General features: G+C 42.9%; 1 protein-coding gene across 2 annotated transcripts in view; it reads left to right on the forward strand.

The window, feature by feature from the left end:
- Positions 1-12,384, forward strand: part of CAMSAP1 (calmodulin regulated spectrin associated protein 1) — a 29,000-nt gene that overhangs the window by 5,016 nt on the left and 11,600 nt on the right. For both annotated transcript variants that reach the window (XM_081339778.1, XM_081339777.1), the window contains exons 3-11: positions 1,973-2,235; positions 2,417-2,578; positions 3,847-3,927; positions 7,741-7,882; positions 8,842-8,981; positions 9,087-9,183; positions 9,661-9,805; positions 10,476-10,567; positions 11,992-12,076. In XM_081339778.1, coding sequence (XP_081195904.1) covers positions 1,973-2,235; positions 2,417-2,578; positions 3,847-3,927; positions 7,741-7,882; positions 8,842-8,981; positions 9,087-9,183; positions 9,661-9,805; positions 10,476-10,567; positions 11,992-12,076 — 1,207 coding nt within the window. The remainder of the gene's footprint in view (positions 1-1,972; positions 2,236-2,416; positions 2,579-3,846; positions 3,928-7,740; positions 7,883-8,841; positions 8,982-9,086; positions 9,184-9,660; positions 9,806-10,475; positions 10,568-11,991; positions 12,077-12,384) is intronic.

The following is a 12,384-nucleotide window of genomic DNA, read 5'->3' on the forward strand; positions in this document are numbered from 1 at the left end:
TAGCCTGTATGTTGGGACCTTTCCAATTTCTCTCTCTTCCTTTCCCTCTCTCTCTCTCTCTCTCTCTTTTGCCAACTTGAGTTTTGCATTGCAGTAAATTCTTTTCATCTGTTTTGATCCCTTGCTTTCCATCTTTTGAGCAAAGCTTCCTGGCTCTTTTTATTGAGATGGTGCTTTTAACCGAAATAAGTGAAATATGTAATTCAGAGTTACTGAGTTGTTGATCCTCTTGGTCTAACTCCAGTTTGCCAACTGCTTAACAAATTGACATTTGTTTGCTTTTTAGTAGGGCTAACATGCAGTATATTTCCACTGGCAGGGTTGGTTTCTTTTCAGCTAGTTTTGTTCTGTAGAAATTGTGCATGTGTTAGATTGAGATTAGGAATGCTTAATCAAAAGTTTTCTGCGCAGATGAAAGTATACTGCAGCTCTGGTCAATTGGGAGTTTAAAAGCATAGGCCGCAACTACAGTTAAGATGATGCTTTGTATTCCTCCGTAATTATGGTTTCTCTGTTGCGATATTTTGTATCTGATTTTTAAGAACTGCAGTGTGTAGGTTGGAGCCACTGATTAGTAAACGTTGTGTTTATGTTTACCTTCCATGGGAACTAGGGAACTAGGCTGGAAGGATAGCAAGAGTTATACACCTATCCGTTGGGATTCTAGGTCAGGGTTAGGGACTTCATTTTACAAAGCCCCCAATTGAGCGGATTTGAGAATTTGATTTCAGGTTGTTCCCTAAATAATTGGTTAAGTTTCCTTAGCCTTCCCGATACTTGGTATACTTTTTAATCAATGCACAGAAGCTGCACAGTCGTGTAACTGACATACTTGATTCCGTTTGTCAGTTTACATCTGGTCAATTGCAAAAAAAATACCGGTAATGTTTGGCTTTAAGGCTTGTGTCTCCTCATCCCCGCATTTCATAAAGTGTAAAACTGTGGTCCTGCACACCCCAAATCTCCCATCTTTTAAAAACCTTTGCAAGGCTTCGGACTTAGTTCTACTTCAGAAGAATCTTGCTTCAGTTAGATAGCTGAGCAACCTCACCTTCCTTCAAGATTTCCTCCAAATACGAAGCCAGCACCTACTCTGTGATGCTTGGATGGCGCGGCTGAGAGTAAATCCCCTTTGAGTCGGGTGTCAGGTAGTAATTTTGTGATGACACACGACTCTCATCTTGCGCTCAGATGAGTGTGGTTCCAGAGAGCTTCGTGGGAACAAGAGAACAGGTATCTTAAGAAGCTGTTTTTGTGGATGAAACAAGGCCAACAAGCTGAAACATAACCCGGGAAAGGCTACGGGGAACCTGGCAGAGCTGGATAAAGGTGTTGAACTAGTTTACAGTTTGGTGGCCCTCCTGGCCTTGGGGCTACATTTCTTGCTGCAGTGTCCAGGAGCGCCAGTTGCAGTCCCGTCTCAGTGTAGAAATTCATGCATGGATTATGAATTGGAAGGCATAAACCAAACTGCGGTAGTCTAGCGGTTGCCCTTGGAAGTTTTGATTTGATAAAGCCCGCATGCCAAAGTGGCTAAAACGTTGGGATGCGAATTTGGGAGGCGGGGTGCGTGGGTGGGGCGGCGGGGCTTTGAAGATTTCCCACTGATTGGGGTCTGCAGGAGGCGAAGGGGTGGGTGGGACACAAAAGTGCAGATTTCCCCAGCATGGTTGTATGCTTGAGAATTTTGAGTTCTAATCCTTTTGATAGATGTGCTGCAGGTGTTGAGGAAGGAGAGTCATTTTGAAGGAAGTTGCGTTCCTGAGTTTTGATAAGATATATTGCGGTCGGTTTGCAGAGCATTATTGACCGCAACGATTCACGAGTGACATTTCCGCCTCTTTGAGAAAGCAACTTGTCCTTTCGGCAATTTTTAAAATTAAGGAATTTTTGGGCTAGGCTCTTTAATTAAGTTGCTGGTGGTGTCAACGCCAGTTCTCTCTCTTTGAACTGGCTGGTCTTTACTTTTCAGATAATATCCCAGAGGAGTTAAAAGATCCCTTTTATATAGACCAGTATGAGCAGGAACACATTAAACCGCCTGTCATCAAGCTGCTGTTATCCAGCGAGCTGTATTACCGCGTCTGCAGTCTTATTCTCAAAGGGGATCAGGTGGCAGCGCTGCAGGGACACCACTCGGTCATCCAGGCGCTCTCTCGGAAAGGGATCTACGTCATGGAGAGTGACGACACGCCCGTGTCCGAACCTGATCTCAGCTCTGCGCCCATCAAAATGGTGAGCTTGAAAGAAAACCAAGAGTTCAGCTCCTCTGCTTTTAAGTCTCCTTTCTTTCCCCTCGAAATGCTGCCAGGCCCGAACTGGCCAACCCCTTTTCTCAGGCTTTTTGAGAAGGGGATGAACCCAGCATTGTGGTTGTTTTTTTTCCTGTGTGTGTGTGTTTGTTCCGGTCCTGTAGAGTCCACACATGGCCATGATTGATGCCCTCATGATGGCCTACACGGTGGAGATGATCAGCATTGAGAAAGTCGTGGCGAGCGTCAAGTGTTTTTCTACGTTCAGCGCCTCGAAGGAGCTGCCCTACGATCTGGAAGACGCCATGATCTTTTGGATTAATAAGGTAAATCATGAGCTAATTTTCTGTGGCAGTCTCTCGATTGCCGGTAAACCCCAGCGTGGGACCTGCAATTCAGGGATACAATTTGTGTTTTCTAATATTGTGAGTGTTAAGGAATTTATTGTGCAGAGGTCTCCTTGTGCTACCAAAGAGTTGCACAGACAAGGAAGGGCACTGAGAGCAGTAAAAGTCACACACAGAAATACACTGAGTTCTAAAAGCAAAAAGTATTTTACTTTGAGGTGGTGTAAAAACAAAAATGCACAGTCAAAAATAAACAGTCCAAGTCATACACAATAGCAACAGTCCAAGGAGTAATCCAAACTACAAAGTCTTCTTACCGGTCCAGAGGTCAATACACAGTTCAGGTTTACAACAGTAGTAAACCAACAGCAGAGCAAAAACAGTAATAGTAGAGATCAGTGAATTCAGAGAGAGAGAGAAGCTACGTTCCTAGCTTCCTCTTATGGCCATGAGAACACTTACACACCCATTGGCCAATTAACTTCTTAAAGCCATAGCATTATGGTTAATATATTTTCAACCCAACATTGTAGGCTAACACCATATGCCTAACAGTGAGAACGAGGGGGAACGTAAAGTGTTTCCTGTGCAGTAACTGGGCAGTAACTTGACCTCGTATCGTCAGAAACGTCGCCTTGCTTCGAAGCGGCATAAACGCAACCTTGGATAAAATAAAATCGGCTGGCGCAGGGGAGCTAAGAGGTCCAAAAAGTGAGAGAATGCTCATATCTCCTTCTAGTGCTTAAGTCTCTTGCTTGTATTTCAGAAAAAAAAGAAAGTATTTAGCCAGAGATATTAGGACTTAATTTCAAAAATGCCTTAGAAATTGGGTAGGGTATAAAACGATGGAAATCCATTTACTTAGGCCCGGGAGTAATTTTGTTTTTATGGCCTGGGGCCCGATTTGTGATTTAGATTTTAGATTGTGATGTAGGTTTGTGATAGAGTGGGCGCCTATATCTGAAGTACGTATGCGTGCATAGATAGATACGTGTGTGTATTTGGAGCATCTGTATTATTAGGAATTCAAAATTGCTAATCGCATTTGATTGTCATCTGGATTAGGTGGTAAGAAAAAGAGGGTGAAGCACATGCTTACAGATAATCCAGAATACCCGCTAGGGAGATTGAGAAAGCATAAAGAAATAACAAAGGCCTGAATTTTAGCAGTTAAAAACAAAAATCAGGGAAAGGAATACAGTTGCCATCCTTACCTTTTTCTTTTTTTCCCCCCTCTGCTCTTTTAGGTGAACCTAAAAATGAGAGAGATCACAGAAAAAGAGATTAAATTAAAACAGCAATTACTGGAAAGCCCAGGTCATCAAAAGGTAAAGCACATTAGATGAAACGGGACGTTTAATTGATTCGCGTGACTGCTACTTGGAAGCGAACCTCATCGTTTTTTTGCTATCTGCCTTTGCTCTTATATCAGTAGAATTTACTCTCCTGTCTTATGATTATTAGACCTTGATTTGAAGCCATTTGGGTCTTCTCAAGTGCTAAGGAAAGTAACATCTATAGCAGTGGTTCTCACGGACCCCTGGGCGGGGGCATGAGGTTACAGACGGTCCGCCAAGGCTTGAAGAAATATGATTTAAATCTTGAGTTAGGTCTTGGGGGGTCCGTGGCCAGATAAGGAATTTAAAGGGGGCCCACGGTGAAGAAAAGATTGAGGACCACTGATCTATAGAATTACTCAGAAGAATTAGCAGTGCATGTATACAATCCTTCCCCTCTTGTTCCTGTTAAGTGTTGCACGTTACTAACATACGCTGTTACACTTCCAGTATTAGAATATATTGAGAAGCACCCCAAGCACGGTAGCACAACTGTGGGCGTGCGTTTCTTAAGTCCCGCTGAGACGTTCTTAACTGGTGTGGAAAACATTGCTGTTGAACTTTTTATATTGCACAGTCGGACTTATTTAAATGAGTTCCCGAAGAGATCTCCGCACGCTTGTCTCAAAGATGATGTGTTTTCTTGAGTTTTTTTGATGTAAAAAAAAAAGTTCACAATACGAAAGCGTGGTCCAGGTGAGGCCCGTGTAAAGTTTGCTTGTTAACATGCTCTGATGATGTTCCTCTCCTGTTCCCATGTTCCCGTTCCCTTGCTTCCCGAACAGTCTCCTTCCAAGTGGTATTGGAAATTAGTGCCTGTAAGTTAAATTAATTCTGTCTGAAGAGTTGTCATCCCACAAAAACCATGGCTTTTTAAAATAGGTGTTTGATTTGCTTCCATTCAAAGTGCTAGCCTTCACCGTTTGCAATGTTTTCTCGGCTCCGGGCATTCTTCTTCTTCTTTTTTTTTTTAACAAAGAAAATGTAGATTTCATTTCACGATTCTACATACTGTAACTTGTGGCACGCATCACTAGGCAGATTGCAGAGTTGCCAGTGCTGAAACTCTAGCTATAGAAAGAAAGATAACGTCTAAGATTGTCCGTTCTATTTCAAAAGATTCCTTCTTTGCAAGCGTTTAAGGTGAAGCTGGTCAAATTTAAAGTAATTTGGGCTCCCTTCCCTGAAAACAAGGGAATCGGTCAATATATTTGGATTTACATAGCTTTTTGGAAAACTTAACTTGTCAAAGTCAAAGTCCACCCCCTCCATCTAAATTCTTGCATATTACCATATCTTGTTTCAATGATCTAAACTTGCACGCACACACACACACAAAACCCTCTTTGGTGTTTGATTGAGTCTAAAACAAATTCTCGTTTTGACGCTACTTAGAGTTGCCTCTTTCTTGAGCTCCATCGCTGTGTTTGCAGATGGACAAAGAGGCTATTTCAGCCCAGTCCTTCTATGTCCTATAATTTTCTCTCTAGTCTTTGTTGAGTCTACACTTGCTCAAAAAACTGGAAGGTTAGGATTCCAGCTGCCCTACGGCATAAAAATTCCCTGTTTCGGAGCAGCGTTCGTGGCAGAATGCAAGGAGGGTTTCATAAACGCTGACTTGGGTCGATTCTGACAGTACGGCATCCGATGCGGTTGTTGAGTTTTTGGAAAAGTTACTGCCCGCCCGAGGCCATCCCTGGCTTGTAAACATTGGGTTTTAAAAAGTTTTTGTTTAGCACAATGACACCGACACCGTCTGGGTGTGAGTTCCGCTATAATGGTCGGTCGACCCTTTTGTGAGAGACCGCAGAGGTCAGCAAATTCTTGTTCCTCCCACACTTGTATTAGGTGAGATTGCCACCCCATGCAAAAGTCCTTCCAGTTCATTACAATAGCTAAAATTAAAATTAAATACAGTTTTAAGACTTCTCCCAATGGAGTCGAGAGCCCAGGATTCAATAGGAGGCCTTGGTTTTATAAGGAGGGCCTGCAGTTTGAATAGAAATCACAGCCCCCCCCCCTCTTGCTGCTTCAGCTGGTGAAGCAGGGGGGCTAATTTTGAACCCACAGGTTCACCTTACCGTGGAAAATAATTGTGGTCAAGATTTAATCTAACATTAAATTGGAATTATGTAAGATGTCTGGTTGCCATCCTTTAGCTTGCAATGATGACAATATTTTGCTTAAGACCGATACCGAGTATGCCTTACTAAGCCCACGATACATCTAGTGACTTATGCTCCATGGTACAGTATGATTCACATTACACAGCAAGTTTGTGGAGAGACTCAGGCTGAAGGAAAAGCAAAATAAAAAATAAAAAATCTCACAATTCAAATGTTCCTGTGGGACCTTTGCCCCACGGATTATGTCGTATCCCTTGGTCCTTCCCCCCCCCAATATTATTTCAAGATCAGCCTAGCTGATACCAGCTTTCAAATTCGATACCAATTCTGCATCGTTTCATTTCCTGTTCTGCTCAGAGCTTCTAACCAGGCAAGATTTGAGTTGCAAAAAAATGATTTCCCAGCCTCTGCTTTCCTCAAATATTTCATATGGAGACATGGCCATATTTAGCTGAATAGCTAGTTTGTGTTTTGTGTTTTGGGATATTCTCCAGAAAAGAGGTATAGATAGCTCTGGTAAGTATCAGTTAAAGGCTGTAAGATCTCAATATAATATTATGAAATGTTGCAAAAAAAAAAATTTTTTTTTTACTTACTGTGCTTTTTAAGCTACACTGGTAGAGCTTTCAGTTGCATCTGGTTGTGGTTGTTGTTGTTGTTTTTGCAATATTATACAAGTTTAATTTAAATATTTAAAGTGATATATAATTATTTCAATAGCGAGTGAAGAATCTGTGGAGATTCTTTGTATGCTTGGTTAAACTACTGGAAAGGTACATGGGGAGGTTGGTCTTAAATTATTTTGTCAGAGACAACTTACGAGGTATGAAAGTTCTTTGATTTGGAGCACCAAAGATCAGATTAATAGTTAAATTAATATGTGTTGGTAGCGGGTGGAAAAAGAGATAGATGGTTGTAATGAAAATACTAATTAGATGATTACGAACTCTTGCCTGTTCTGAACTTGGTTTTTCTTCTGGGTGTTTCTTAAAAAAATGAATAATATTCTAAAGGATACAGGTTGTCCTCGACTTACAAGAGCTCATTTAGTGACTGTTCAAAGTTACAACAGTACTGAAAAGAGTGGTGTACGACCCTTTTTCACACTTAAGACTGTCACGCTTATGATCAAAATCTGGATGGTCGGCAACTGACTCACATTTATGACGGTTGCATTGTCCCAGGCTCACATGATCCTCTTTTGCGACCTTCTGACAAGCAACGTCAAAGGGGAAGCCAGTTTCACTTAACAACCATGATTCATTTAACAGATGAGGCAGGAAAAGCCCTAAAATGGGGCACATTTCTCATAGCCACACAAACGTGGAGGTCAAGTTGTCGTAAGTCGAGGATTGCCTGCCTTAGCTTTAGCGCAGGCTCTGCCTATAGAAAGACCGTTCCAAAATTAGCAAGCAAGCATTCACGGAATGAAGTTCCTTGTTACCCGCAAAAGGATTATATAACACCTTGTAAAATAGAAGGTTGCCGGGTTTAAAACAGGGCAGAACTATTTCGAAAAGGGCCCTACGCCGATGGGGAAATTGAGTTCTAAGCCAGGCCGGAATCTAATTTGGTGGTTTTGGTAGCTGATCAAAATCGACGTCGAGGGTTGGTTGGGGTGACAAACGCCCACGAAAGGCGGGATGTGAAAACCTCATGTTTTCTCTTCCTTTCTCAGGTACGTTACCGCCGAGACCATCTCTCCAGCCGACAGCTGCCCTTTTTCCCATTACTTGAAGACCTGATGAAGGATTGTAGCGATGGTGCGGCTTTACTAGCTGTAATCCATTATTATTGCCCTGAGCAAATGAAGCTTGATGGTACGTCGATAACAGAGTTTAAAAGAAACCTGGTTTCCACCTGAATGGAATGTTAGGAGATGGCAAAGTGATAGGCGACTGTCAGACCCTCCCTACCCCCGTATAACCAATGAGATTCAGGCAAGGCGTTTTCATAGTGGTCAGTCCAAGCATAGTTTGGTCTGTAGCTTCCTCCTTTTTCCTCCACCTTGAGGCAGCATCTCGAGGAGAGGCAGCACTTATTTCCGTTTCCCCAAGTGTTCCCCTCCTTCATTCAACCTTGCAGTGGGGAATATTTAGCTCCAGTTTAAAGTATCTTTCTGGCTAAAACCAACAGGACAAAATTGCTTGATTTTTGCTCAGATCAGATTCCTGCAGAAAAGAGGCCCGTTTCTTTGCCTTTACGGACCACACTGATGCGCTCTGATTCACTGTTATCCATAAGTTTCTTAAGTAAGGCTCTTTGTCACTTCTTTTGGGACTTGGACAAAGGAAGTTCCCATCTCAAAGCAGCCTCCCCCCAATCGGAAGGGATAACTCATCCTGGCCAACTCGCCACAGCCAACTCAACGTGGGACAATTTTAACAATTCAATTTAATTATATAAAATAAATAAAAGCACACTTTAATTTCATCCTGTCCCTCCTTTGGCAACCTTCCTTTAATGATTCTGTTCTGCCATACCTTTGATATTAAGTGTAAATCTTGTCCCACAGTGAGTTGGCTGTGGTGAGTCGGTCGCAGCGAGTTGGCTGTGCCAAATTGTTATAGACACACACACAAAATTGGCATTTTCTGGATGTGCTCGGCGTTTCGAGCCTTAGAATTTCTTTACTTCCTGTTGGCCGGGAAATCTTAAAATTGCAGCCTTCAAGCAGTGTCAGGTTACTGATGAGTGTTTTCTGTTAGGGAACATCATGGGAACCGAGGGGCTATTTTGAGGGGGGGTAATTCCCTTCTTTCTTCCTTCCAATGGCTAGAGATTTGCTTGAAAGAGGTCACATCGATTGCGGACAGCATCTACAACATTCAGCTGCTTCGCGAATTTGCAAACGAGTACCTGAACAAATGCTTTTACCTTACCTTGGAGGACATGCTCTATGCCCCCTTAGTTCTCAAGGTAAGAGTTCTAATGAAGGCGGTTAACACGCTTCAATAACGGGCAGGCCGATCTGGTGTATATTCCTTTTTCTTTCTTTCTTTCTTTCTTTCTTTCTTTCCCTAGCCCAACGTAATGGTTTTCATTGCCGAATTATTCTGGTGGTTTGAGAACGTCAGGCCGGATTTTGTGCGGCCCAGGGACCTCCAGGAAGTCAAAGATGGTGAGTAATTTAGGTGGTGTGGATTCGTCAAAGGAAGCAAAAAAAAAAATTTTTTTTTAGAGTGGAATTGGTTTCCCTGTCCCTTTACCCCCGGATGGATATTCTCAAGTCTTGGGTTTTCAAAATGCCAAATTGTTGTTTTCTTTTTGTCAAGATGCTGAAAATGGCTAAAAAGGAGGGACTTTGGGTCAGTTCCCCCCCCTCTCTTCCCCTCTTTCCCCCCCCCTTAGAGAGACTCGATCCTTCCCCCCCATCTTTGAAACCACTCCAAGGATCTGCCTGCTGGAACTCCCTTTAGGAAAGTTTTCAAAACAGCAGATTTTTCCCACACAGGTTGCAGCTCCCTATATTTCAGCCTTTTGCTTCTAATCTTTGAACTTTTCGCCGATTCTTCCGGTGTCTTTTTTTTTTTTGAATGTTGCGGCTCCGGAAGGCTCTTATCAGTTAAAACTAACCCCCGCCAAACCAATGTTCCAGCTAAAGCCATGTTGCATCCGAAAAGCAGCCGGCCTTTGGTACCCATTTCCAACGCCACCAAGCGGAGTTTCCTGCCGAGCCCAGCGGTCTCCAGTTCCACTGACCTACAGCCTCCGGGTCAAGTCCCGCCGGAGACTTGCAACAGGTAATCACGAATCTCCCGAAATATTTCGATGCTTTGGAAGTCCTTAGTTCCTTCCCCTTGAGTCCTTCTTTCCCCGGGTTGAAAAAGGGCGCGGTTTGCGGGAAGAAACACGAGGCAACGTCGCCAAGCGCGGGAAGCGGGCACGGGGAGCTTAAGGAGGCTCCCCCTTTCAGCTGCTTGAGAGGAAAGCTTCCCTTCAGAATTTATTTTACGGACTTATTGCTTACATTCTGACCCAAATAATTTGGGCTCACAGGTTGCCCTAGTTCCCTCTGGGATAATCTTCATCCTTGCCTCTGAACTGCTTTCTGCGGTGACCTTGTAGGCCTCTTTTTCCCCTCTCAGTCGCATCATCCTTCCCAGCCAAAGGACGGTAATTAATTTCGAAGAAAGAAACCCTTGAGGACTAGATTCTTATTCACTCTCTGACAAAGACCACGTGCTTTTGTCAGCTTAAGAAGCACCTCTTCAATTCCAGCTCGCTGCTCGAGCGTGGTTTTAGGCTGAATCGCCCCGACTCCTTTTTTAGCTGTGATTGGTATTTAGGAAAAAGGCTTGGGAAGGGGTGGAGCGATCGACGTTTCCCTCGCCCGTTCTGTTTGGGAAAAATAAAAATAATAAAAAAAAGCCTCTGGAAAAACTGACTGACCTCTGGTGTGTTTTCCAACAGTGGCAAAGGAAGTCCTGCCTTCAGCACATCACACCCGTTGCTGCCTTTAAGGCAGAAGCAACAGAAATCTCTACAGGGGGAAGAGACTTCAGGTAATTGCTACAGTTCCTGTTCTCGTGATTCATGGATGAGCAGCTTTCTACGTGGAGAGAGAGAGAGAGAGAAAGATTTGATGTGTGAAGGTCTCATGGCTGCTGAAGGGACATTTAGTCATTTTAATACTGCCCTGAGGATGGACCTTCCTTCCTTCCTTCCTTCCTTCCTTCCTTCCTTCCTTCCTTCCTTCCTTCCTTCCTTCCTTCCTTCCTGTTCAAGGGTGCCTCAAACTTATAGAATTTTTTAGACTTTGTCCCTTTCTCTCAAAATATTTTTCTACCCATCTTTCCTTCCTTCCTTCCTTCCTTCCTTCCTTCCTTCCTTCCTTCCTTCCTTCCTTCCTTCCTGTTCAAGGGTGCCTCAAACTTATAGAATTTTTTAGACTTTGTCCCTTTCTCTCAAAATATTTTTCTACCCATCTTTCCTTCCTTCCTTCCTTCCTTCCTTCCTTCCTTCCTTCCTTCCTTCCTTCCTTCCTTCCTTCCTTCCTTCCTGTTCAAGGGTGCCTCAAACTTATAGAATTTTTTAGACTTTGTCCCTTTCTCTCAAAATATTTTTCTACCCATCTTTCCTTCCTTCCTTCCTTCCTTCCTTCCTTCCTTCCTTCCTTCCTTCCTTCCTTCCTTCCTTCCTTCCTTCCTTCCTTCCTGTTCAAGGGTGCCTCAAAATTGTAGAATTTTTTAGACTTTGTCCCTTTCTCTCAAAATATTTTTCTGTCCATCTTTCTTCTATCCTTCCTTCCTTCCAAAATATTTTTCTATCCATCTTTTCTCCCTTCCTTCCTCCCATCTCAAATTCATGATTCTGGGCAGCTCAAAAAGAGTTAAAAACAGCGTAAGAAACAAAAAAACCCTGCATTTTTTAAAAAAATTAACTGCAATTGGGGGGCAAAAACAAGTTCACCAGAAATAAACGCAACTACTGTACGGTCTCAGCCACATCTGACCCCCCCCCCCAAGTCCAGTGACAAATTTATGTCTTTAAGGCCTTAAAAAAAAAGGACAGCTGGGTTGGAGCCAGTCTGATCACTGGAGGAATGACATTTTAGAGGCCAAGTCATCCTGCTTAATAATATGCCCTTATTATACCTCTATTTTTCCACCCACCCCAGTTACCTTACCGGGAGCTTCTAATACCTTTCAGAAGAGATCTGTCTCTTCCTGGGTCAGGAAGCGGTACGATCCTGTTGGACAAGAGTTTTGCTCTGTGTCCTCAAGTGTGTTCATGCATCTATTACTAGTTCACTGTGCTATTTTTATATGGACTTAATTTGAGGTTTACTAGCTATTCAGGCTGTCCAAAGTTGCCTGCTTATTAGGCCACCATATAAATAGAAGAAATATGTTTTATTTAAGGATTTAAATATCGGCAAGAGTGCTTCTAAAACCATTGGGTGATTTCTTGGGTGTTTTTATTTTAGATCAACGGCATCGGTCTAATTCCTTGACTCGGACAGACGGGCAGCCTCGGGATTCGATTCTTGCGTGGCCAGAGAAGAAGCAAAGGTACTCCTCCCTTCCTCACCAGCTCTTTTGTGAGTCAGGCCTATTTAAAATAAGATGGTCTGCACTGAAGTTGGACCAAATAATCCGTGACCGATTTCAAATCCCTGAGTATCACTTGTTACAGGCAGCAAACGTCATTGGCTACCTGTAAACATGTGAGGCTTTTTTTTAGACATCAAAAGTATATTTTTATTAGTCCAGACTTGGTCAATTCTAATATAGTGTTCTTTTCCCCTTTAATTTGTGCTCTGTTTTATAAAATAGTTTTTTTAAAGAAATATTGTACACCGTCCAGTTTCCCTGTGGTA

Source organism: Vipera berus (assembly GCF_964194415.1).
Source record: "Vipera berus genome assembly, chromosome: 15".
Classification (NCBI taxonomy): domain Eukaryota; kingdom Metazoa; phylum Chordata; class Lepidosauria; order Squamata; family Viperidae; genus Vipera; species Vipera berus.